We start from the raw sequence: 26,257 nt of genomic DNA, 5'->3' as shown, positions 1-26,257 counted from the left end.
TAAGTGGTTTAAGCATGAACAGAAATGCAAATGAGTCACTCTGGCAGTTAGTCAGTATGTGTGGGACAGGCGTAGGCCACTGCTGAGCCGATAATCACTGATAGTCAGCCTAATTGTGGTTAAGGAACTTTGAACGTCTTCTACTCTCTCAGTCATGAACACATTCTACAAAGCTAAGCTCTACCTCAGGCTACACACCAACCGCCCATTTCCCTCTTTTTCCTCGCTGATTCTGACAAGAGCTTAGTTAACCTTGCTGGCTAATCCATTTTCCAATACTCCGAGCGCAACCTTTTCCTGAGATTAACTGGAAACAGGACCTCTGGAGGTGTGATGCAGAGAAGAAAGGATTTTGGACAAATCAGGTTTTAAGAGAGAATCAATAGACCCTGAGTAAGCTAAACTGGGTAAGACATGGTGGGAATGAAGCTAACGGCTAGTCCGGCAAGCTGAAGAAACATGGCCCGGAGGAACCGCACACTTAAGGTCCTTTTTCTCACATACATCAGTTTCCCTTTGATACATCTACTGGATTACTGTATATATATATACACAGTAATCCCTTTTTATCGCGGTGGTTATGTTCCACAATCACCCGCGATAAACAGACGCCACCCAAATAATTTTATGTAAACAGTACTGTACTGTATTAACCTTTGACCTCATTTTATAATTGCTAATTATATTTGTATCAATAAATTTCATGATTTGAACCTAAAAACTATTCCCTATAAGTTTTTTTGGCCTATCGTGTCCACGTACCCACAAGAATATTTATATAATAATTATTTTAATCGCAGCTAAATCACACATTTGTATCTGCTCTAAATGTACCTTAAATGAATACTTTTTACGTTTTTTTTAAACTCCAATCAACATGGCCATGAACAAATATTGATGCTTTATGCAAATGTATGTTTATTATTAGTGTAACCATCTCAACATAGAGCATGAAGACAAAATATTCTTGTAAATGTTTTGAAGTAATTATGGTTTTAAATTATGTAAATCATCAACCAAAAGAGATTAGCGAATCCGGATTCATCCTGGTTAAATAACCCGATTCTTTATATGACTCGGGATTCATGAATCATTCTCTTCATTTACTTGGATCACTTGAGTCTCGCTACTAACAACATATATAATATAAACACAACAGACTCAAAATCACAGATCAGATTATGGACCTATGGATGATCATGGAGAAGTAGATGCCGAGTGTTTAAAGGCCCTGGCATGGAGAAGCTGATGCTGGATCTATGATGATCACAAATTGTTCTGTATTGTTGAAAGATTTATGACCAAACTTTTGATGTCACCCATATGAGGATGGGTTCCCCTTTGAGTCTGGTTCCTCTCAAGGTTTCTTCCTCATATCATCTAAGGGAGTTTTTCCTTGCCACTGTCGCCACGGCTTGCTCATCAGGGACAAACACACACCATTCACCTTCACTGTTGTTTTCTGTAAAGCTGCTTTGAGACAATGTCTGTTGTGAAAAGCGCTATACAAATAAACTTGACTTGACTTGACTTGACAGATCCTTTGCCTATGAACCAGCGGATCTGTCGGACTCGTAGCGAGTAGTGAAACAACCAGGTCCAAGAGACATGCGAGTGGGATTCATGTGTCTACGGATTTGGGAACTTCTAAAGATTCAGTGAGTGCCCTCTAGTGGAATTTCATTGAAAAAGCAGTCAGAATTTTCAGTGACTCAAATGACTCAAGGGAATCGTGAGACTCGGAGTGATTCAGAAGGATTTAAATTTGTATTCGGATTTCTCATCTCAAATCAGGACACCAAACCGAACATTCGCTATGTTTCCACACGGACGGTTTTATTTGGCGGATGTGTGCATGGCCGCTTTTGAGACTTGACGCATAAGTAAATTAAATGTTTAGTAATTAATTTTTATTTTTTTTTAGTGGAGACTATTATTTTTTTATACTTGAGTAAAGATCGGATGGCGGGAATTAATGTGTGTTGCGTTGAAGTTAAATTTCCCCTTCATAGAGACTCAAAGCACTTTTGTTCCTCGCTCTGAGCAAGGGCGTCTGCTAAATGCCACAAATGTAAATGTAAATTTATATTTATTTATTAATATTCTTACAAAAAATTTTAAAACGTTAATAAAATTTGTGCAGGTAAAATAAATTTGCGTTAACGTGTTAATAATGCGTATATATATATATATATATATATATATATATATATATATATATATATATATATATATATATATATATGTATATATATATATATATATATATATATATATATGTATATATATATATATATATATATATATATATATATATATATATATATATATATATATATATAAATTTTCTTTGTACATTACATTATAAAGTCTTTGGCAGATGCTCTTATCCAGAGCGACTTTCAAGGTGCTGTGAAGTCCATCTCAATAAATACACTCTGATGCTGGTTCTTCAGGACATTGGCTAAGACTGAATTCCATCAGTCTAAAACTCTGATGGGAATGAAAATAGTTAGATAAGCCATTTAAGGAGCAGTGATAATTAAGGTACTGCTGGAAGAGGTGTTAAACATCTTCTGAAGACTGCTGGAGACTCGGCTGTTTGGACATGAAATGGACTGTCTACCACCTGTGTGCCAGAAAAGAGAATAGTCTTGCATGTCTTTTCTGTTCCCTGGTGGATGGTGTGCTAGAAGATGAAGGAAGCATGGTGCAGTGTGAGTTGAGATAAGAGCTGTGAGATAGACAGGTGCTGGTCAGTGTTATAAATCTGATGAAAGCAGAAGAAGGAAGTGTAGCAGTGGGGTGGGATGGGGTGGGGTGGGAGAATCTAGGAAGGTTGAAAACAAGTCGTGATGCTTCATTTTGGATCAGTTGCAGAGTTCAAATGTCAAGTTGCAGTAGTTGCATTTCATAGAACTTTAAATTTATATCCTTTAGATATTTTGGCATATTTTTTTGTTTAGTTTACTGACATTTTCTATTGTACAATTTTAAATGGTTCAATGGTTAAGGCGCTGGGCTATTATTTAGAAAGTTGGGGGGTTCCATCTGCCACTGTTGGGCCCTTGAGTAAGGCCCCTAACCCTGTCTGCTCCAGAAATGCTAATCCTTAAAAAATTCACTGTATATGTGATTAGTAAAAAGCCTTTTTGGCTATTCAGGTTGTTACAGATCTCATATGGCCTGATATTATAAGTCAATGGAACTCCTGACTTAAAAATGAGTGGACAAACACACAGACACAAACTTTATTTTCTGTGATATTTTCTCAGTGTCTCGATTGGATGATATTCAGACGGGCAGCTCAGAGGTGATCTATGATGACGTACCCTGTGAGGACGTGTCTCGAGGAGAAGGTTGGTAATAATGTGTGTGTGGGTGTGTGTGATCTGTATGTCAGCTGTGCATTCATGCATTGACTCTTTATTTGTCACAGAGCAAATATATTATTTTTAGAGTCATACATTACCTGTTTCAGATAGGGATGTGCTAATCTTAAAGCTGTGTGTGTGTGTGTGTGTGTGTGTATGTGTGTGTGTGTGTGTGTGTGTATGTGTGTGTGTGTGTGTGTGTGTGTGTGTGTGTGTGTGTGTGTGTGTGTGTGTGTGTGTGTGCATGATCTCTATGGCAGCTGTGCGTTCAAGCATTACTATATTTGTCACAGAGAATATATCTGTCTCTGAGTTAGACATTACCTGTGTCCAATGTGTGTGTGTGTTTGTGTGTGTCAGGAGACTTGATCTATGAGGATGTACAGAAAGAGGAAGTCCCTCAGGGGCCCAACAATGGCTGGAGTTCCAGCGAGTTCGAGAGCTATGATGAGCAGTCAGACTCTGAGAAAGCGTCCTCCCGGAGCAAGGTGTGTGTATGACATCCTTTTACAATATAAATGACTTCGATTCCACATTCTACACACCTCTAATGCTGAAGTAACATCTCCCCTTGATGTCTGCTGACCAAAAGGGGGCAGTACGTACCCAAATTTGCTCTTTCTTCTCGTTTCCACACCCACCCATCTCTTGCTGTGCGTCAGAGGTCGACTTGCCATCGAGATCACTTTGCCCAGACAGAATTCCCTGAGAAACCAATTGCTGATCAGTGCCTTCACCTCGCTTTCACCCAAACGCCATTAAACCTCGCGCTCGTTCACTAAATATTACATGACGCACTTTATCATACACCAACTTTTTCTCTTCATATCAAAACTCCATCCGTTCTCTTAACAAGTTCAAATATATACATACATTCTCATTGAAATGTTACATTGCTGAGAGGATCTGCAGTGAGCAGGCAATTCTTTATTCTTTTTTTAATAAGAAAAATAGAGAGATAGATAGATAGATAGATAAATAGATAGATAGATAGATAGATAGATAGATAGATAGATAGATAGATAGATAGATAGATAGATAGATAGATAGATGCAGTTAAGCATACAAAATGTGTAGTGAAAAAAGTGATCTATAAAATATATATATTTAAAAAAATAATAATAATGATAAAAAAGAATATATATATATATATTAGCTCTAAAAAAAATTCATTAATAATAATAATAATAATAATAATAATAATAATAATAATAATAATAATAATAATAATAATAATAATATTGTATCCAGAAAGAACATACATTGTATAGAATTATACCCTATGGCATTAATAACTCGATTAGAAAACTCTATTCTCTATATTTAATTATAATTCTTATAGGTTTATCATTCTCTAATACAAAAACAATCCAAATATTCAATCGAAAATTCAGATCACTCACTGATTGATTGTTCTTCTAAAAGAGCACACACCAAGTTGTATTCTTTAATTTACATTAAGCAGTAAATCTTATAAACTTTACTGTCACACCCATTATATCTAAAAAAAACCCCCAAATAAACAACAACAAAAAAAATAAAACATTATGTATCAGCATAAAGTTTGTAAGAATACAATATACAATATGATCATTTATATCAGAACTATCGGACTACAATGATATTTCTACAAGTTATTGCACTGAAAATATCCAGGCCAAGAATTTCATCGGTGTGGCTTGTCTTTATAAGTTGCCTCATTTCTCTAGAACATTTAAGTCATATGTGAATAACTGATTTTGTTCCATTCAGTTCAGCCTTTTTCCCAGCTTTCATAGCATTGGTTGGTTAAACCAGAGGAATTTGATTTAGAGAAATAAAGGGCATGTAGTAAATCCCTACCCCACACTGCTCTAGCTTTATGACTAAACCTTAATCCATGCCCCATTCATGCTACTTACCTTGTTTTCTTTTTTTTTGCTTTTCTCATATACCTTAAAGTCCCTCAGTTTGTCCTATTTGTTTCACTTCTTTTTATCCACCCCTGACCCCTGCACTGTTCTGTGGCTGCCGACACGCGATGCGTAGCTCCCCGCTGATGTCCGCCGAATTCGTGAATGTTGTGCCAAAACCAAGAGGGAGCTAGCATCGAGACTTGGAGGAAAGTATCAGGTATAAATTCACAAAGCTGTAAATATTATGTTAATTCTAATATATTCCATATGAACAAAAGTTTGTGGACCATAAGATAGGTATGAGCTTTTTGAACGCATTTCGCATTTCACATTTCCTCCCCATTTGCTGTTATAATAACTTCCACTCTTCTGAGAAGATGTTCCTTTAGGTTTTGTGTAGATTTGTGCTCATTCAGGTACTGATGTAGGTGAGCTGAGCAGGTCTGTGGTTCAGTTAGTTCTTTAATTCATCTCAAACTTGTTCAATAGGGTTGAGGTCATTCCAACCAGTGTCAAAGATATTTGTGTGGACCTCACTTTATGCACAGGGGTTTCCCAGTTTAAGTGAGGGGAACATTTACCAGATCCGAAGACATTCTATACATTATAGTATATGCCGCCATGTTTATGGTAACAGTTTGAGGAAGAAGCACTTATGGATGGAAAAGACAGGTGTCCCATTACTTTTGCTCATATAATGTTTTTCTAGGCTAAACTTATATTGTGCCCTTTTTAGCCATGTGCTATGTTTTTAATCCATAATCCATAATTCTACTGTAATTCTTTTTTTTTCTTCTAAAAAAGAAAAGGACTCTTTATTCATTTGCATAAATCCACAAAAACCCCTATATAAATAGTTGCATATAGGCAAGCTGAGTCTTTTTATTCTGCCTCTTTGGGCATGTCTTGTAAAAATTCATGTGTAAATCAGTAATTTATGTGTCACTCAGTTGCACCCTTTTTTGGTCTAAAAAAAGAGACGGAACATTATGCATCAGCTTAAATGCTGTAAAAATGCTATATAATTATATAGCCAAGACTTTTACTGTGCATGTTTTTTAGGCATGCCTTGCCTTTTACTTCTTATGTAAATCAACTATACCAAACAACTACATTTCTTTTTCTCAAAAATGAAATGATTATGCATCTGCATATATTCTGTATAAATACTACCCTAGTTGGGGATTTCCAGGCTGTGCAGACTTTTTTGGGGTATTTTAAAATACACATGTAATTCAATAATTCATCTGTTATTTATTTATGACCTTTAATTATCTCAAAAAGAGAAGGGAACCTAAACATCTGCATACATTTGAAAAAATATTATGTAATTAAGAGTCCATACCAAGGCGTTTCTGTCTGTCTGTCTGTCTGTCTGTCTGTCTGTCTGTCTGTCTGTCTGTCTGTCTGTCTGTCTGTCTGTCCATACCAAGTCGTTTCTGTCTGTCTGTCTGTCTGTCTGTCTGTCCATACCAAGACGTTTCTGTCTGTCTGTCTGTCTGTCTGTCTGTCTGTCTGTCTGTCCATACCAAGACGTTTCTGTCTGTCTGTCTGTCTGTCTGTCTGTCTGTCTGTCTGTCTGTCTGTCTGTCTGTCTGTCTGTCTGTCCATACCAAGTCGTTTCTGTCTGTCTGTCTGTCTGTCTGTCTGTCTGTCTGTCTGTCTGTCTGTCTGTCTGTCTGTCTGTCCATACCAAGACGTTTCTGTCTGTCTGTCTGTCTGTCTGTCTGTCTGTCTGTCTGTCTGTCTGTCTGTCTGTCTGTCTGTCTATCTATCTATCTATCTATCTATCTATCTATCTATCTATCTATCTATCTATCTATCTATCTATCTATCTATCTATCTATCTATCTATCTATCTATCTATCTATCTATCTATCTATCTAATCTGGCACCAAGTGTGGTGGAAGAAACTGTCACTTTATGTCCGAATGCCAGTCTCTAGCAATTTTCAGCGACATCTAAACTCCTACTTCTTTGCAATTTTTGGGGCATGTCTCTGTCTTTCATTTCTAAAATCAACAATTCAACTCGCATAAATTATGACAATATAAATGCTCATCTGCATAATACAGAATTATTTGCATACTGTATAGTCAAGACTTTAAAATGCATATTGGTATGATTACTGTCATTCATGTCCCATCCTTTATTATATATTGCATTATGTAGTTTGTGTGTCTTTATCATTTTCCCATCTTTCGTTCCTTTCACTGAAGTGATTTTTAAAATGTACTTAATGATGACAAAGTTACAGACAGACTCAGTAGGATGGACTGACTCACTATCTAATGAGAAAAATGAACACTTTCTAGTGCTCTGCCTCAGTTTTTTCCTGTTGCTCTCTGTCTCCGTAGGAAGACCAGTTTATAGTTCGTCATTACATGTACGGCTCTGCACTGACAAATGTTTTTGTCATCTGCTATAACATCGCTCAGCTCTAATATGGATGTCTAATACACTAAAAGAGACAAACAACCGCTGAAAGTTTTATGGTTCTTTCTGAAAATACCACAAATCAAATGTTTTTGGGGCCATGTTTTTTTTTTTTTATGTCACTATAATCAATGAACGATGGACTCGTGTGCTGCATTTGGTCTTTTTTTCATCTTCGTTGTTTTTCAGCTCTGTTTTTGCTTTAGTAATCTACTCATTATTGCTGTACACTAAGAGCTCATTAACTGTTTACCTCCATTAATGTTATTCCCAAATCCTGATTTTTACTATTGGAATTTTTTTTTTTTGGCACAACATAAACAAGTCTTCATGTGGGATTGCAGATGCTTCAAGCTCTGATGAATCAAAGCGTGAAACGATGATATCCTGCGTGCTGACTCATAATGTTTGACCTTTTCCCCCATCACGCTATGTTTTCTGGTTCCGGATACAGATGCATCAGCTCATGAGAGCAGCACGCAGTGGGACTAAAGATGGCCTGGAGAAGACAAAGATGGCTGTCATGAGAAAAGTTTCCTTTCTCCAAAAGAAGGATCACCCAGGTAAAAGGACTAGATTTTGTATCTGCATAAAGAAGTATGTTCATGTAAAATCTTTGCCAACTTAATGTCCATCCAGGCAAGATCTATCATCTCAGGTGGGATTAGAGTTTGTAGGTTTTTCTTTAAATATGAGAATAATGAATGCAAACATGCTTTCATAATTCAGCTGCAAAAGAATTCTGTTTTGATCACCTGGAGTATATTCAAGATGGTTGCTGTGCTCTTCAGATTTGCAAGCAATGAACAAAAGGAGAAATATGGACAAATCGTCTAAGAAAATGTATAGAAATTATGAAAGGATCATGGAAGCTGGGAAAAATGTCCGTATTTTTGCTAGTGTAGCTGGATCCATTTTTAGTCCTGAGATTATCCTACTCAACATTTGGTGTCCACATGTGTTCGCAATTTTCTTTATTCTTTGGTATCCTTGTTTTCCATCCATTGGTTTCCTTCTCCCTTCAATAAGCATGACAGTAACAGGATTTCCTATGCTAAATTGCCCATGTGCTAATGTGTGATCCAGTCCCATGCAGGATGCATTCCACCTTGCTCACAACTCTTATTCAAGGGGAATTAATTAAAAATGGAGGCCTGCTCGACTCCCCACTGAGTTCAAAGACGTCGATCCAGCTGGTCCATGTCTCAAATCAAGATAGAAAGGTCCTGATTCCCATTTCACATGTTCATCTGTTGCAGCAATGTGGCTCGAATGTAATATTAAACGTGTCGGTACTGCCCGACTTCATTATTATTCCCGGCGTTAACTGCGAAGCTTACAATAACCTGTTTGAGAATCAGAAGGATTTTGTGTGTCTGTATCTGTGAGAAATCTTTTTTTTTTCAGGCTTGTTTGTTATTCTTTGTGAATTGAAATTGTGTTTGGATGCGGCTTAGAACAGCTCACTGGTGTTCTGCGTCGGATTTCATGCACTGTTTATGACTTTTTTTTACGTCCATCTCATGAATACAACAGACAGAACAACTTTCCAAAATCACAAAAATCCCAGTCTCGGCCATTAATGAGCGATTCGAGATCGACCGGGATACATCCTGAAAACATTAAAAGAGAAACCCTGAAGGAGAACCATGTCTGAAAAAGTTTTAAATAAAGATCTGTAAAATACATGATTTCTGGCTTTTTTATATAAATGACCCCATTAAATATGAACCCTGACAACCTCCATATACACAATCCATATATTCTCTAGGGCTGAATAAGAGAAGTAGCAAAACTTTCCTTCTGTAACTCATGTCCTCTTGGTGTGTCACTACAGATGAAGTTGAAGATGATGCTGGTTATCTGGATGTGATTGTTTCTGAGGCCAAGCATCCTCCTGCACAGCTAGGCCCAATGCCAGAGGGACTTGGCAGTTACCAGGTGTGTGTGTGTGTGTGTGTGTGTGTGTGTGTGTTTAAAGTAATTCAGAAATTTTAAAAGTGTCTTCTCAACCCTGTTAGTGCTATAGAACCTGGTCTCAAGACATTTTCTATATTGACTCTCAGACTTTCTGGCATTTGGACTTGGTCTTGTCTCTGCAGGCAGATAGTAAAGAGAAAAAAATTGTGTTTTTCTTTTTCTTTCATTTGATAAGGGAGTAATTAATTTGTCTAGAAAACAGCAAAGTCTTTGGCGTAGTGCCTGAATGGAGCGACTGGTTGACAGAACTAGTAAAATTGGTTCAGGATCAAGAATAGGTGTTGAATAAAATCTTATTATTTTTTTACCAATATTAAAAATAATTTGTATTAACACTTGTTTTTTTGTCTAGAGCCACAGCATTTCTTACAAGATTTCACTGGCTAATTAAGCAACTAGTTTAAACCCAATTACTGGAGGGCACTGGTGTCTGAATGGTTATGTCTATGGGTTGCTGATCACAAGGTTGGTGGTTCAAGTTGCCATAGTTGGGCCTTTGAGCACTGCCTTAGTATGAGATTTTTTCACCCTCTTTTATCTATATTTAGCATGTATTAATGGCTAGAACTTTGGCTTCTTTTAAATATCACTGGACTGCATGTAACCAATTACAAAACTAAAAGCCTTAACACTGCAGTGCCAATGTATCCTTCCCTATTATGCATTCTGACACCAACTTTCTAAGAAGCTAGGGTATGTGGAATTAAAAATTGTTGCTTAAATGCATAAAATTATATGCATAAATCTATTTTCTTGGGAGATTCTGCAGAAGTCTATGCAGTTTGGTTTGAAATATAAGAAAGAGAAATAAATGCTTGGCCGTAAGAATCTTTCCAATATCTCACCATCTTGTCTCATGTCCAGGGTCCTGGTCTTGGATTTGACAAGTGGCATTCATGACTACTGCCTTGAACTCTATGAGCACAATACAAACAATAGCATAAGTGATGAATAGAAGGCAAAGGTCACTCAGATGAACCAGTACATAAAAATCGGATCCGAGTTAAGCAGAAATATAAGCAGTAGAATATTCACAGGGCTACATACTGTAACATCATACATATTTAAACCACTTGCTGACTTTCTCTTTTTTCAGATTGTCCGGCGTCACATTTTGGGCTCTGTTGTACAAAGCGAAAGGAGTTACCTGGAGTCTCTTAAGAGGATCCTTCAGGTGAGTCACTTTCGAATGGCTCTGAGTTGAAATTTAATGATGAAATAAGAATAATAAAAAAAATCCCAACCCAGCAATATCAGTCAAATGTATATTGTAGTTCATTAGAAAGTAGATTTAAAGTTGAGCTGATGCTAATTACTGCTTTTGCATTGTAGTAACTTTGCTAGGTGATTTAAACAAACAAACAGACAGATTAATAAATGAATGAATTAATAAATAAATAGAGTCTTAATAAAATAGAAAAAGTCTAAAAGGTAAAGGAAAACAATGGACTTCTGCCTGGAAAGTTGCGAGTTGTTTAAATGAGACAATTGTGAGTTGTTGTAGATAAGGACATCTGTAATATGACATAAATGTAAATGTAAAGGTTTAAGTGAATTCCCAAAGATAAGAATTACAAAACATGTCAATTTATTAATTTTGAATCATAATATAAGCTTTATTTCAATTAACATCTATTATTATACGTTAAAGCAAAATAACATATTGGTTAGAATTGAATGGTTGGAATAAATCACTACAGGACATGATGTAATAGGAAACCAATATTTACTTTACAGTAACAGTAACTGATTTGTGACATAACATCATTGATAACATCATGTTTTATTCCTTACTTTACGTTTTCAGGGTCTAGATTTTTGAAATGATTCGCTAAATGAATATTTAAACCTCGGCCTGGAACGCAATGCCTGGAATATCTGCGAAATGATCTCGAAGTCCGAGCGTGAAATGAGTTTTAATGTGTCTCAGTAATCAGATTTATCCTGATTTATGCATCCTTTTTAAAAAAAAACCCGATATGCCCTCTTAGAGTCGGGTTACACGCATCTACGTTCTCAGCAGGTGCAGGCAAAAAGCATTTATTATCATTTCCCTTTCCCAGGCAGAGGCACTGGTCCAAATTGCATCACGGATCAATGACAAATGGGTCCTATATGAAATCTAGTCCATCTTGATCCGCACGACTTTCCACCTTTTGTTGTAAAATGAAAGCTCCGTCTGTAGTCTTTTGCTCTTCCAGTTCTCATTACGATGTCTCACATCATCGAGCTAATGTACTCAACAAGTGCGTTCGAAAATAAAGCCACACTGACTAGATAGACTAACAATTGGTGAGGGTGTAACCAGAAAATAAAGGCTTGAAAATAAAGGCTTCACATAGGCCTTGTTAGGGAAACACAGTCCCTTTGGCTCGTCCTCTGCTTTAATTCGCCCATGTCGATAATTCATTAGCAGTGGAGAATGTGTGGGAGGAAAGCAAATGGTCATGAGAAATCTATTGTTTCTTCTGTCTAACTACTAAGTACAGTATATAAGCTTTTAAGGATTAGACCTGACTGTTTATTCATGAACATATTTAATTTTATGTGTGTGAAAGTGTGTAGAAAACTATGTGAGGGCTCTCATTCTTCCTTGAATCAAATGATTTGTAAATATATCACTTAAATCTGATTCAAATTCCTGTGAAATTCCTAAACCTGTGATATTTGGTACAAAAAAGACAATAATACGTTATATATTATAATTCTACAGGAGTACCAGAGGCCGTTGTTGGAAGCTGAGCCTCACATCCTGAGCCCGAGGAAGATCAGGCCCATTTTCTTCCGTTTGCGAGAGATCACTCAATGCCACTGCATGTTCCAGATAGCTTTAGCTTCCCGTGTGGCAGAGTGGGATGCCAGTGAGAAGATTGGCGATCTCTTTGTCGCTTCGGTGAGAGACACACTTCTTTTTTTTACTTCCTTTTAGCCCATTAAAATCCGCACCTCAACTTTTGAATTCAATCCACTTGTCAATAATTTGATAAAGCTGGAGAACCGGGGCCATGTTCAATCCCAATGTTCAAATATGTTACATAATGCGTGTTTACCACAGCTGAAACAATTATTGTACAAAACTTGTATTGTCAATGAGTATTTGTTTATCATTCACACCTTGTTTACAAATTGAACAAATATATTCAGAACAGTAGTGAAATGACTTCGCTAAAGACAGCTTATCGGACATTTTCCATTCTGATTGGCCGATTGGCTCGTTTTCCAAAAAAGTCAACAATGATTGCACAGAGAAATCTAAATTTTGTCATTTTTGTTATTAATTATAGTTTTTTTGGACCAATCAATTTCATGGATTATATTATTATTATTATTAATAGTATTATTATTGTGTTGGAAGAGTATCTGTGAGAGTGAAAGGGAAAGTTTAGAGGACTGTGGTGAGACCTGAGATGTTGTATGGATTAGAGACAGTGGCATTGAGTAAAAGACAGGAGGTGGAGGCTGGAGGTAGCAGAGCTGAAGATGTTGAGCTTTTCGTTGGGAGTGACGAGGATGGACAGGATTAGAAACGAGTTTATTAGCAGGACAGGGCATGTAGGACGTTTTGGAGACAAGGTGAGGGAGGTGAGATTGAGATGGTTTGGACATGTGCAGAGGGGGGACATTTGGTATATGGGTAGAAAAATGCTAAGGATGGAGCCACCAGGAAGGAGGAAAAGAGGAAGACCAAGGAGGTTTATGAATGTGGTGATGAAAGATATGCAGATGGTTGGTTTGAAAGTGGCAGATGCAGGAGACATTTGGAAACAATTTTGAAAATGAATATTATTATTAGTATAAGTATTAGTATTCATAGTAGAATTAATAAACTATAAAGTCATAACAAAACCCCTTATCTTTAATCACAGTGCTCAGACTTTCATATAAAATATTCATCTTTTTTTCTTTTTGTTTTTTTTTTGCAAACATGGCTGGAGAATAATGAGAAAAAAAACCCTGAGAGTAACGCATTAGCGAGTAGGTTATATCACTATATCACGCTGGCCTGCTTCAAACGACGAAGCAATTACGGCGAGCAAAGATGGTGTTCTTTATCATCGGGTGATGAGAGATGCGTTAGCATCGTGACACCATTAGATGGCTAATGGACTAATGAATGAGTGTACAGCTATGACCCTCCATGCAGAGAGCATCTTCAGAATCTGCTTATTATTCACCAGTTAAAAGAGCCCACTTGGCCTCATTGATGTTGTTGGGATTTACACAGAAGCCCCTAAGCATGATGAGCTAATAGAGATTTTTCTTTTTCTTGTTTTTCTTGTCCCCCAAGCGAAAGTTATGTAATACGTTCTTACGTATTTATACGCACACACACACAGACGAATCGATCAATCATGTACAGTAGATGCTGTCAATTCTCACGTATACTTACTTGTCGATTCTGTCCTACACGCACAGCCACTTGTCTCAAACACCGGTTGGGTTCAATCAAAGCTGAATGAATGGACGGTGGATTTTTTTATTTATATATTTATTTGCCAGCACTCAATATGTCCAGCTGTAATGGATTGTGAAGGGTGTTTGGATTGCAGAGGTGGCAAACAGATCAGCTCTATAAGTACCTCAGGAAAAATTAGCATTTATTTCGTTCTCGCTCAGCCCCTGCAATCAGGGAAGGCTCGGGAAATACCCGCCAAGTTTCCAGCAGTTTTCATTTACAGAATCAAAAAAAAAACGGGACACTGGGAGACAAATGAATCAGCATAATTTCGGTTACTGTGAATTGTACACCCAGGTAGATTTGATTGAATAAAGAAGACTTGATTATGCATGTCTTTTGTGTTTTGTTTTCACTGAATTTCTCATCTGGTTCTTCTTCAGTTCTCCAAGTCTATGGTGCTGGATGTTTACAGTGATTACGTCAATAACTTCACCAACGCCATGGCCCTCATCAAGAAAGCCTGTTTATCCAAACCCGCCTTCCTGGAGTTCCTCAAGGTGAGTGGGATATTTTACAGTAGATTTTATTTCATAATGATCTATACTGAACTCATCCAATTCGTGTTCCATTGAATGGATTCTAAACACCCATGCAAACAAACAATGATGCACAATGTACTAGAGCATCAAGCACTGGACGTTCCTGTAATGGTGGTTGTGCAGCAAAACCAAAAAAATCTAATCAAACTTAATTTGTCACATAACATTTTATACAGAGTACGACATGTAGTAAAATGCTTTTTACAACTGTCCAACATGTAAATCGGAATAAATTATATACAGTGGTCCCTCGACCTACGAGTTTAAATCGTTCCGTGGACGAGCTCGTATGTCAATTTGCTCGCACATCAAATCAGTTTTCCATGTTAAAAATACTTAAAATGGCATTAATCCGTTCCAACCCTCAAAATGACACCCCGTTTTTATGTTTCATGTTATTAAATTAGGAAAATACATTTCTAAATAACAAATTTTGTAAAAAAAAAACATAATAGAAAGAGTGTGTAAAGATATAATAAGGTTTTATTCAGTGCATTACCTTGGAAATGAGACGACTTGAGCTAACTAAAACGCCGGTGGAGGGGGGGCGGCGGTGGTGTAGGGTAGAGGCGATAAGCGGAGGTAGTTTTTTACTATCACTACTGTACAATACGTATCCCTAAACTTTAAAATTTTTACTTTTTCTTCTTTGCTTATCTTAATTTTCGTCCCAATCTTCGCTTTTTGGCTTCGCTTCGCCATCTGACAGCAAGATCTCGAGCTCATACCTCAAAAAATCGACCGAGTGACCGCTCGTACCTCGGAAAACTCATATAAAAAAAAAAAAAAAAAAATATATATATATATATATATATATATATATATATATATATATATATATATATATATATATATATATAAAATAAAATTAAGTAAAAATAAAAATATAATCTTTGATGCATTAGCAAATGCATCAAAACCTGGTACCAGTCCAATGCAGTTCTTGGAAATCATTCCAACAGATCATCAAACATGACACGTTTTTAGTAAAGATTTTTACACAAATTAAGTTTTTATTTGCTGTTATAATAACCTCCACTCTTCTGGGAAGATGTTCCACTAGATTTTGTAATGTGTATTTGGAGATTAGTGCTCATTCATCCACAACAATACTGATGTAGGTGAGGGTGCAGTCAGCGTTCCAATTCATCCCAAAGGTGTTTAATAGTGTTAAGATCTTTAAGACCCATGTAAAGCATATCTTGACGAAGCTGGCTTTGTGCACAGGGGCATTGCCAGGCTGGAACAGGTTTGGGTCTCCTAGTTAAACTGAAGGGAAAATGTTATGTTTCCAAAGATATCCTTTACAATGTGCCACTGTTCTTGTGGTAACATTTGGGGAGGAACCACATATGGCTGGAAAAGACAGGTGTCCCAATACATTTAGCTAAAATAGCATACTGTACCAGTGTATATTACACAAGGCCTAGGTTGTTGTTTATTTCTACAAGCAAGGGATGGTTTATGTTGGTGTGTACATAAGGTACAATATCTACCTAATCTAGCCCTAATAGCCAAATAATTCCACAACACACATCCCACACACCCCCAGCACCAAGCAACGGATTTGCCCATTTGTTGAAGAACATCATGCCGATTAGCACCAGTGATAAATAGCAGAGAAAAGCAAACACCCCCATCTGCAACTCAAGCCACAGAATTAGGAATGAATTATAGGGGAATGCTGATGGATAAAAAAATCTTAATTGTAAAAAAAGCCATGTTAACTAATTCTTATTTTGATATTCTAGATAGATAGATAGATAGATAGATAGATAGATAGATAGATAGATAGATAGATAGATAGATAGATAGATAGATAGATAGATAGATAGCAGCAAATAGAGACTAAATGTTAGTATAGTGTAATAAAGTGTAATGTACATGCATACTGTATTTGTGTAAATATCAATATTAAATTATTAAATAAGATGAATATGAAAATAATTTTGGAGTGTTTAAGAAAAATAGGGTCAGAGGCCCAAGACACAAATTCGAGGCCCAGTGTAGACTACAGTGTGTCTTGGATTGCTTTATCATACACTCTTAAAAACAAAGAAAGCAAGAAAGAAAGCAAGAAAGCAAACTTTGAAATTCTCTGCCGAACAGCCAAACTCTCCTCCGTCTTAATAAAACCCACCAATGAGAAAGGAAACAAACACAAAAAAACAAAACAAACCGAAAAAAATAACCAACCAGGAACAAGCTGTGGTATTTATTTCAGTAAAGCTATTTTTCTGTTTATGTAAAAAGCACTAGACAAATAAATAAGTAAATAACAACACATCACTTTTTATTAGATACTAACATACTAACTGGAGGGCAGGTATAACATTTTTGAAGGACCACTTACATGTATTAAACACAAAAAACCGCCATTGGTATATAACGGGTTAAAAAAATAAAGACTTCCCAAAATTAATTTGTACTGTTTTCTTTTCAAATATTGTGTGTTTGTGTGTATGGGTTGATTTGCAGAAAAAGCAGTCTTCTAGTGTTGACCGAATCACTCTATACGGTCTGATGGTGAAGCCCATTCAGCGTTTTCCTCAGTTCATCCTCCTTTTACAGGTCAGTAAATATTAAGTTAAATATCTTTCCACTCATCATCATCATCATCATCATCATCATCATCATCATCATCATCATCATCATCATCATCATCATATGTATGCCCTCTGTTAGACAACTGTTAAGATATTAGGGGCAATTGATTACATATACATTTAAATACATAAGGTGACCACTAAAATCCCCCCCCCCCCCTATATACAGTAAATGAATGTTACATCATTATGCTAATAAAGCTTAATAAGCCTGCTTATACTGTTCTGACTGTATCAGCTACCTATCATGGATATCATTCGATTGCAATAGTAATTATGTATTATATCTCAAACCTGATAATGCCCTTGGGATGGCCTCCTCACTGCACCCCAGACCTGCTCACCTCACCTACATCAGTGTAAAATATATATATATCTATAATAAATCAATAAATCGGGCCACGTCTAAAAGACCCAAACTTCAAGCACCATGAGTGATTTCACTGGTAAGTAATTTCAAGATGTTTAAGGTAACAATTAGAAACTCCCAGCAATCGATTCCTCAGTGTAAAAAGAACCTGAGTCATTCTCAGCTTTGCACTCCTCTCATGGCCTCTCTCTCTCTCTCTCTCTCTCTCTCTCTCTCTCTCTCTCTCTCTCTCTCTCTCTCTCTCTCTCTCTCTCTCTCTCTCTCTCTCTCTCTCTCCCCCCCCTCTCTCTCTCTGCCTTGTTTTATCCCTGAAGAATTGGTCCATACAAACTGCATGAATCAACAATGAATAAGCAATCTCACAGTGTCCTCCACCAGAGACACATCTATCTCCCTCTCTCCGTCTCTCTCTGCATATACACACACACACACACACACCAAATGTCACTGAGAAAAGTGGATCGACATCAGAAATATCATGGTGACCTACTCAGAAGTAAGGTCTCTGATGACGGCAAAATGTCAGTGTTGCTGGGTTTTCTGTCAGCACCGGATTTGCTTACGGATTTTTCTCAGGAGCTGGGATCCGAGCCTGTGTGTGTGTGTGTGTGTGTGTGTGTGTGTGTGTGTGTTCTTGAGTCAAGGAAGTTCATTTCATACCTCAGTAGGCATCGATTAGCCATGAATATTTGAAAGATAACTTTTTACAGTGAATAAGGAAAATTCTTCCCTCCAGCGGGAGTGTGTTTAATCACACATTAACCGGAACCAAACACACACACAATAAAAGCTTTGACTTTGAAAAATGTCCTGAATTGGCAAAAAAAAAAAATAAATAAATAAATAAAAAATGCTTCTCGCTATTTTATCGTTCCCAGTGTTGCTTATACAGTTTATGCTCAAAAGTATGCGGACACCTGACAGTCACCTGACAGTGCATCTTTTTTTTTCTTTCTTGAAACTGTTTGGAAGCAGAAACTAATCCCGAAGCTGTTTAAGCAGGACAAAGTCTTTGTGCATAAAGCAAGGGCTATAAAGAGGTGATTAGCCATTGTCATGTTATTTTTTCCAATTCATCTTGTGCCTTATCAAAATTACTGTATTCACCATATAATACAATATAATACAATAAATTAAAATACGCAGAAATCCTCCATTTGCTCAGTCAAGGTCACTCAAGGTCATTAGGAATGTTAACAATAGCCATTTCACTATGTAAGTAACTGTGACTTTATATTACAATTGTTACAGTTCTTTAAAACGCAGCACATTCATTCAGAATGTTGATTAAACTGACCAGAACTCACACCCTCCTTCCAGCCAATCAGAATCAGGCATTCACACAGACTATATTATATTTATGATATTGGAGGTGGTAGCTTAGTGGTTGAGTCATTGTACTCTGATGTGGTCACACATTCAAATTCTCTTACCACCAAGCTGCTGGGGCCCCTGAGCAAGGCCCTTTACCTCAAATGCCATAAATATAAATGTATAATTATTATTTGATTTTTGGGAAGGATTAAATTGAGCACCTACTGTACCCCAGACCTTAGATCTCATCAGTGCTGAACAATACTGAAGTGTTGTTACTCAAATACAGAAATTATGTACTTTATGCATCACTGGATTTCACTAATGTACTTTTTATAAAAAAATGGTATTCTCTAAAATCTAGTGGAACGCCTTCCTTGACAATTAAAATCTGTTATGAGTGAGGATCAAGTCTAGAGTGATGTAAATGGTTTTGGAATGGGATGTTCAAAAAGCACATATGGATCAGGGATAATTCATAACCCATCTACACGGCTATCAAGTCTAGGAAAATGGGCAGACAGCAGCTTTATGACTAAGCACAAAAAAGCAAAAAAATCCAAAACATCTCAGCTTTCCCTGGTCCACACTTTCCAACAGATGAAGCCGTGAAGATCTTTTTCCTCACAAAATATAATCCGAGATTTTAATATAGAGAACAAACTGTATAATAATATAATGATCACAATAATATATGATGAATATTACAAGTAATAACTCAGTAGACTTCTGTATAGTCAAGAAGCTTTTCTAATCTTGTTAATGTATCGTTATAAAAAACCCAACATAATCTAGTTCTAGACTTGTTTTTAAATATATTTTTGTCCATGGATATATGTATTCAATTACAGTAAGGAAAATAAGTATTTGAACACCCTGCTATTTTGCAAGTTCTCCCACTTAAAAATCATGGAGGGGTCTGAAATTGTCATCGTAGGTGCATGTCCACTGTGAGAGACATAATCTAAAAATAAAATCCAGAAATCACAATATATGATTTTTTTACTATTTATTTGTATGATACAGCTGCAAATAAGTATTTGAACACCTGTCAATCAGCTAGAATTCTGACCCTCAAAGACCTGTTAGTCTGCCTTTAAAATGTCCACCTCCACTACATTTATTATCCTAAATTAGATGCACCTGTTTGAGGTCGTTAGCTGCATAAAGACACCTGTCCACCCCATACAATCAGTAAGAATCCAACTACTAACATGGCCAAGACCAAAGAGCTGTCCAAAAACACTAGAGACAAAATTGTACACCTCCACAAGGCTGGAAAGGGCTACGGGGAAATTGCCAAGCAGCTTGGTGAAAAAAGGTCCACTGTTGGAGCAATCATTAGAAAATGGAAGAAGCTAAACATGACTGTCAATCTCCCTCGGACTGGGGCTCCATGCAAGATCTCACCTCGTGGGGTCTCAATGATCCTAAGGAAGGTGAGAAATCAGCCCAGAACTACACAGGAGGGAGAAAGTCATGTGGTCAGATGAGACCAAAATAGAACTTTTGGGTCATAATTCCACTAAACGTGTTTGGAGGAAGAAGAATGATGAGTACCATCCCAAGAACACCATCCCTACTGTGAAGCATGGGGGTGGTAGCATCATGCTTTGGGGGTGTTTTTCTGCACATGGGACAGGGCGACTGCACTGTATTAAGGAGAGGATGACCGGGGCCATGTATTGAGAGATTTTGGGGAACAACCTCCTTCCCTCAGTTAGAGCATTGAAGATGGGTCGAGGCTGGGTCTTCCAACATGACAATGACCTGAAGCACACAGCCAGGATAACCAAGGAGTGGCTCTGTAAGAAGCATAACAAGGTTCTGTCGTGGCCTAGCCAGTCTCCAGACCTAAACCCAATAAAGAATCTTTGGAGGGAGCTCAAACTCCGTGTTTCTCAGCGACAGGCCAGAAACCTGACTGATCTAGAGAAGATCTGTGTGGAGGAGTGGGCCAAAATCCCTCCTGCAGTGTGTGCAAACCTGGTGAAAAACTACAGGAAATGTTTGACCTCTGTAATTGCAAACAAAGGCTACTGTACCAAATATTAACTTTGACTTTCTCAGTTGTTCAAATACTTATTTGCAGCTGTATCATACAAATAAATAGTTTAAAAATCATACATTGTGATTTCTGGATTTTTTTTTTTTTTAGATTATGTCTCTCACAGTGGAACCCAGCCATTAGGGGGGCACAAGCCAGTGCACTCTTAGTGCCGGTCCCAAGCCCGGGTAAATGGGGAGGGTTGCGTTAGGAAGGGCATCCAGCATAAAACATGTGCCAAATCAAATATGCGGATCACAAATGAGAATTTCATACCGGATCGGTCAAGGCCCGGGTTAACAACGACCGCCACAGGTATCGTTAGCCGACAGGGTACCGGTGGAAATTGGGCTACTGTTGGCCGAAGGAGGAGAAGGAGAGAAGGAAGACGTCTACAGAGACGGCAGGAAAAGGAGCAGTGTAGAAGAGTAGAGGTTCGGGTTGGTACTTTAAATGTTGGTACTATGACGGGTAAAGGGAGAGAGGTAGCTGATATGATGGAGAGGAGAAAGGTATATATGCTGTGTGTTCAGGAGACCAAGTGGAAAGGGAGTAAGGCCAGGAACATTGGAGGTGGATTTAAACTGTTTTATCATGGTGTGGATGGAAAGAGGAATGGTGTAGGGGTGATTCTGAAGGAAGAGTACAGTAAGAGTGTAGTGGAGGTGAAGAGAGTTTCTGATAGGGTGATGATCGTTAAGGTGGAAGTTGAAGGGATGATGATAAATGTCATCAGTGCTTATGCTCCACAAGTTGGCTGTGAGATGGAGGAGAAGGAAAGATTCTGGAGTGAATTAGATGAAGTGGTAGATGGTGTACCTAGGAAAGAACGATTGGTGATTGGGGCAGACTTTAATGGGCATGTAGGTGAAGGGAACAGAGGTGATGAGGAGGTGATGGGTAGGTATGGTTTTAAGGAGAGGAATGTGGAAGGGCAGATGGTGGTAGATTTTGCTAAAAGGATGGAAATGGCAGTGGTGAACACGTATTTTAAGAAGAAGGAGGATCATAGGGTGACGTATAAGAGTGGAGGAAGGTGCACACAGGTGGATTATGTTCTGTGTAGGAGATGCAACCTGAAGGAGATTGGAGACTGTAAGGTGTTGGTGGGGGACAGTGTAGCTAGACAGCATCGGATGGTGGTCTGTAGGATGGTTTTGGAGGCGAAGAAGAAGAGGAGGAAAGTAAGGATTGAAAGAAGAATAAGATGGTGGAAACTGAAGGAGGAAGAGTGTAGTGTGGGGTTCAGGGAAGAGGTCAGACAGGGGCTCAGTGGTGGTGAAGAGGTGCTGGATGATTGGGCAACTACTGCAGGAGTGATGAGGGAGGCAGCTAGAAAAGTACTTGGTGTGACATCTGGAAATAGAAAGCAAGACAAGGAGACGTGGTGGTGGAATGAGGAAGTGCAGGAAAGCATTAGGGGAAAGAGGTTGGCAAAACAGAAGTGGGATCGACAGAGTGATGAGAAAAGTAGGCAGGAGTACAAGGAGATGCGGCAGCAGGTAAAAAGGGATGTGGCGAAAGCCAAGGAAAAGGCATATGAGGAGCTGTATAAGAGGTTGGACACTAAGGAAGGAGAAAAGGATTTATACCGATTGGCCAGGCAGAGGGACCGAGCTGGGAAGGATGTACTGCAAGTTAGAGCAATAAAGGATGGAGAGGGAAATGTGTTGACTAATGAGGAGAGTGTGTTGAGAAGATGGAGGGAGTATTTTGAGCAGCTGATGAATGAGGAAAATCAGAGAGAGAGAAGGTTGGAGGATGTGGAGTTGGTGAAGCAGGATGTAGATAGGATTAGTAAGGAGGAAGTGAGAGCAGCGATTAAGAGGATGAAGAGTGGAAAGTCGGTTGGACCAGATGACATACCGGTAGAAGCGTGGAGATGTTTAGGAGAGATGGCAGTGGAGTTTTTAACCAGATTGTTTAACAGGATTCTGGAAGGGGAGAGGATGCCTGAGGAATGGAGAAGGAGTGTGCTGGTACCGATCTTTAAGCATAAGGGAGATGTGCAGACCTGCAGTAACTACAGGGGAATTAAGTTGATCAGTCACACCATGAAGTTATGGGAAAGAGTAGTGGATGCCAGGCTGAGAGAAGAGGTGACCATCTGTGAGCAACAGTATGGTTTCATGCCGAGGAAGAGCACCACAGATGCCTTATTTGCTTTGAGGATGTTGATGGAGAAGTATAGAGAAGGACAGAAGGAGCTGCATTGTGTATTTGTGGATTTAGAGAAAGCGTACGACAGGGTGCCGAGAGAGGAGTTGTGGTATTGTATGAGGAAGTCAGGTGTGTCAGAGAAGTATGTGAGGGTGGTGCAGGACATGTATGAGGACAGTGTGACGGCAGTGAAGTGTGCAGTAGGTACGACAGACTGGTTCAGGGTGAAGGTTGGACTGCATCAAGGATCGGCCCTGAGCCCTTTCCTGTTTGCAGTGGTGATGGAAAGGTTGACGGACGAGGTCAGACAGGAGTCTCCCTGGACTATGATGTTTGCAGATGATATTGTGATTTGTGGTGAGAGTAGAGAGCAGGTTGAGAAGAGCTTGGAGAGGTGAAGATATGTGCTTGAGAGAAGGGGAATGAAAGTCAGTAGGAGTAAGACAGAGTACATGTGTGTGAATGAGAGGGAGGGCAGTGGAGTGATGCGGTTGCAGGGAGAAGAGGTGGAGAAGGTGGAGGAGTTCAGGTACCTGGGGTCAACAGTGCAAAGTAATGGAGAGTGTGTTAGAGAAGTAAAGAAAAGAGTGCAGGCAGGGTGGAGTGGGTGGAGAAGAGTGACAGGAGTGATTTGTGATAGTAGGGTATCTGCAAGAATGAAAGGGAAAGTTTATAGGACTGTGGTGAGACCTGCGATGTTGTATGGATTAGAGACAGTGGCATTGAGTAAAAGACAGGAGGCGGAGCTGGAGGTAGCAGAGCTGAAAATGTTAAGGTTTTCGTTGGGAGTTACGAGGATGGACAAGATTAGAAATGAGTTTATTAGAGGGACAGCACATGTAGGATGTTTTGGTGACAAGGTGAGGGAGGCAAGATTGAGATGGTTTGGACATGTGCAGAGAAGGGACATGAATTATATTGGTGGAAAAATGCTGAAGATGGAGCCACCAGGTAGGAGGAAAGGAGGAAGGCCAAGGAGGAGGTTCATGGATGTGGTGAGGGAAGACATGCAGGTAGTTGGTGTGAAAGAGGCAGATGTAGAGGACAGGGTGGTATGGAGACGGATGATCAGCTGCGGCAAACCCTAATGGGAGCAGCCGAAAGAATAATAATAATAATAAGAAGAAGTCTCTCACAGTGGACATGCACCTACGATGACAATTTCAGACCCCTCCATGATTTCTAAGTGGGAGAACTTGCAAAATAGCAGGGTGTTTAAATACTTATTTTCCTCACTGTATATACATATATAATTACATACAATATACTTTTGCTAAATCGCATTCTATACAACAAGGAAAAAATTCCCTGTGTAGGCATTCTGAATTATTTTTTAGATGCTAGAAATGCCCAGCCCTTTTACACACACACACACACACACACACACACACACACACACACACACACACACACACACACACACACACACACACACACACACACACACACACACTGAGCATTTTTGAGATGATCACAGCTCCAGTGGCACAGCTTTTTGATAATGAGTCCCGCTGGGTGCACAATATGCTCCTTTCCTCACACCAGGCTGCTCCCATAGGCTTTCCGTCCATATGTTCTGCAAATGTTACACAAATTAGCCCAAAAAAAGTCAGGCAAAAAGGGTAACAAATCAATGTGTGTTCCATTGACTGCTATTGCGTTGAACATTCTGAAAAAAAATAATAAGAAAAAAAAAATGCAGTGCAGTAAAACGGTACAGGAACTTAATTAATGGGTAGATGCACTTCAGGATACAAATGGATGAGACAAACAAAATGACACACTTTAAATCATGTAGTGTGATTTATTATTATTATTTTTTTAATTCATAGGTTCCTTTTAAATATTGAAGAAGTAAGCCCTGAATTACACAAACAAAAATACTACAAATAGTTACGACAGGTGTCCATCTGTCAGAGTCTTGTAAGTAAAATAGCTCAAATTTGTGTGCTGAAATGTTTGTAGGATTTATATGGAAAACGAACAGGGTCAAAATCAGAGCAAGGTCAAAAGGTTTTTAAGTCTTTTCTATTTGAAGTATATTATAAGGTGATTTCCAGCATTCAAACGACTCGCAAGAGAGTCGAGGCATGTTATGTACTATTTTACATGTATGTGTCTTTTATTTTAGCCATATCGAACAATATTAGTCTGAATTACTATGTCTGTTCAAACCCAGATTCCAGATTCTGCAATCAGATTTCATTCACGACATTTGGCACACGCCCTTATCCAGAGTGATTTACAATGATATTATTTATACAACTCAATAGTTGAAGGTTAAGGGCCTCCTCAAGGGCCCAGCAGTTGCAGAGTATTTTATCAAAAGTCCAACATCCCAACCAGTGAGCTACCCCTTCCCTCTGAGCTACCACTGATGCCCCCCTTCCTGGGCAAGTGATTATAGTTTGCTACAGCAACAATGCTACACATGCACTATAGTTACCCTGTGGAAAGACAGAGTATTTCATTTTCCTGGATCAAATGTAACTATAAACGGATTAAAAACATTCCATATGTTACCGCAGTCATGTTATTATAGAAAAAGAATGAGAATAAGACATCATCAGATATTCAAAAGCAAAGTTTCAGTCATTCCTTAGTGCATCATCAATAACATTCCCTCGTTCTGTCTGTTTCTTTCTGTATCTATGTCCATTTTTCTCTTCCTCTCTGTCTCTCTGTGTCTTTCTTTCTGGATCTGCTTCACTTTCTTTCTCTTTTTATCTGTCATTGTGTCTTTCTTTCTGTCTCTCTACATCTTTCTCACTTTCTTTTTCTCTGTCTTTTTTTCTTTCTGTATCTGTGTCTCATTCGCTTTCTTTCTATCTGTTACTCTGTGTTACATTCTCTACATCTTTCTTTCTGTATGTATAACTTCCTTTCTGTCTCTTTTTGTGTCTCATTCTCACTCTCTCTCTCACTTTCTGTTTATTTCACTTCTGCTTCTCTTTCTCTTTCTTTCTGTATCTATGCCTCTTCTTTTTTTGCCTCTCTCTCTCTCTCTCTCTCTCTCTCTCTCTCTCTCTCTCTCTCTCTCTCTCTCTCTCTCTCTCTCTCTCTCTCTCTCTGTCTGT

General features: G+C 38.3%; 1 protein-coding gene across 4 annotated transcripts in view; it reads left to right on the top strand.

The window, feature by feature from the left end:
• arhgef10la (Rho guanine nucleotide exchange factor (GEF) 10-like a) overlaps positions 1-26,257 on the top strand; it is a 183,645-nt gene that overhangs the window by 17,564 nt on the left and 139,824 nt on the right. For 2 of the 4 annotated variants that reach the window (XM_083535257.1, XM_083535256.1), the window contains exons 5-13: positions 3,276-3,359; positions 3,735-3,862; positions 5,403-5,486; positions 8,160-8,268; positions 9,543-9,646; positions 10,782-10,859; positions 12,399-12,578; positions 14,525-14,641; positions 17,162-17,254. In XM_083535257.1, the coding sequence (XP_083391383.1) occupies positions 3,276-3,359; positions 3,735-3,862; positions 5,403-5,486; positions 8,160-8,268; positions 9,543-9,646; positions 10,782-10,859; positions 12,399-12,578; positions 14,525-14,641; positions 17,162-17,254 (977 nt within the window). The remainder of the gene's footprint in view (positions 1-3,275; positions 3,360-3,734; positions 3,863-5,402; positions 5,487-8,159; positions 8,269-9,542; positions 9,647-10,781; positions 10,860-12,398; positions 12,579-14,524; positions 14,642-17,161; positions 17,255-26,257) is intronic. The other 2 variants (XR_014532458.1, XM_083535258.1) reach the window with 1 other exon arrangement.

Source organism: Silurus aristotelis (genome assembly GCF_946808225.1).
Source record: "Silurus aristotelis genome assembly, chromosome: 29".
Taxonomy (NCBI): Eukaryota; Metazoa; Chordata; class Actinopteri; order Siluriformes; family Siluridae; genus Silurus; species Silurus aristotelis.
The sequence above is the reverse complement of the archived record's forward strand: the minus strand, read 5'-3'. Positions and strand labels throughout refer to the sequence as shown.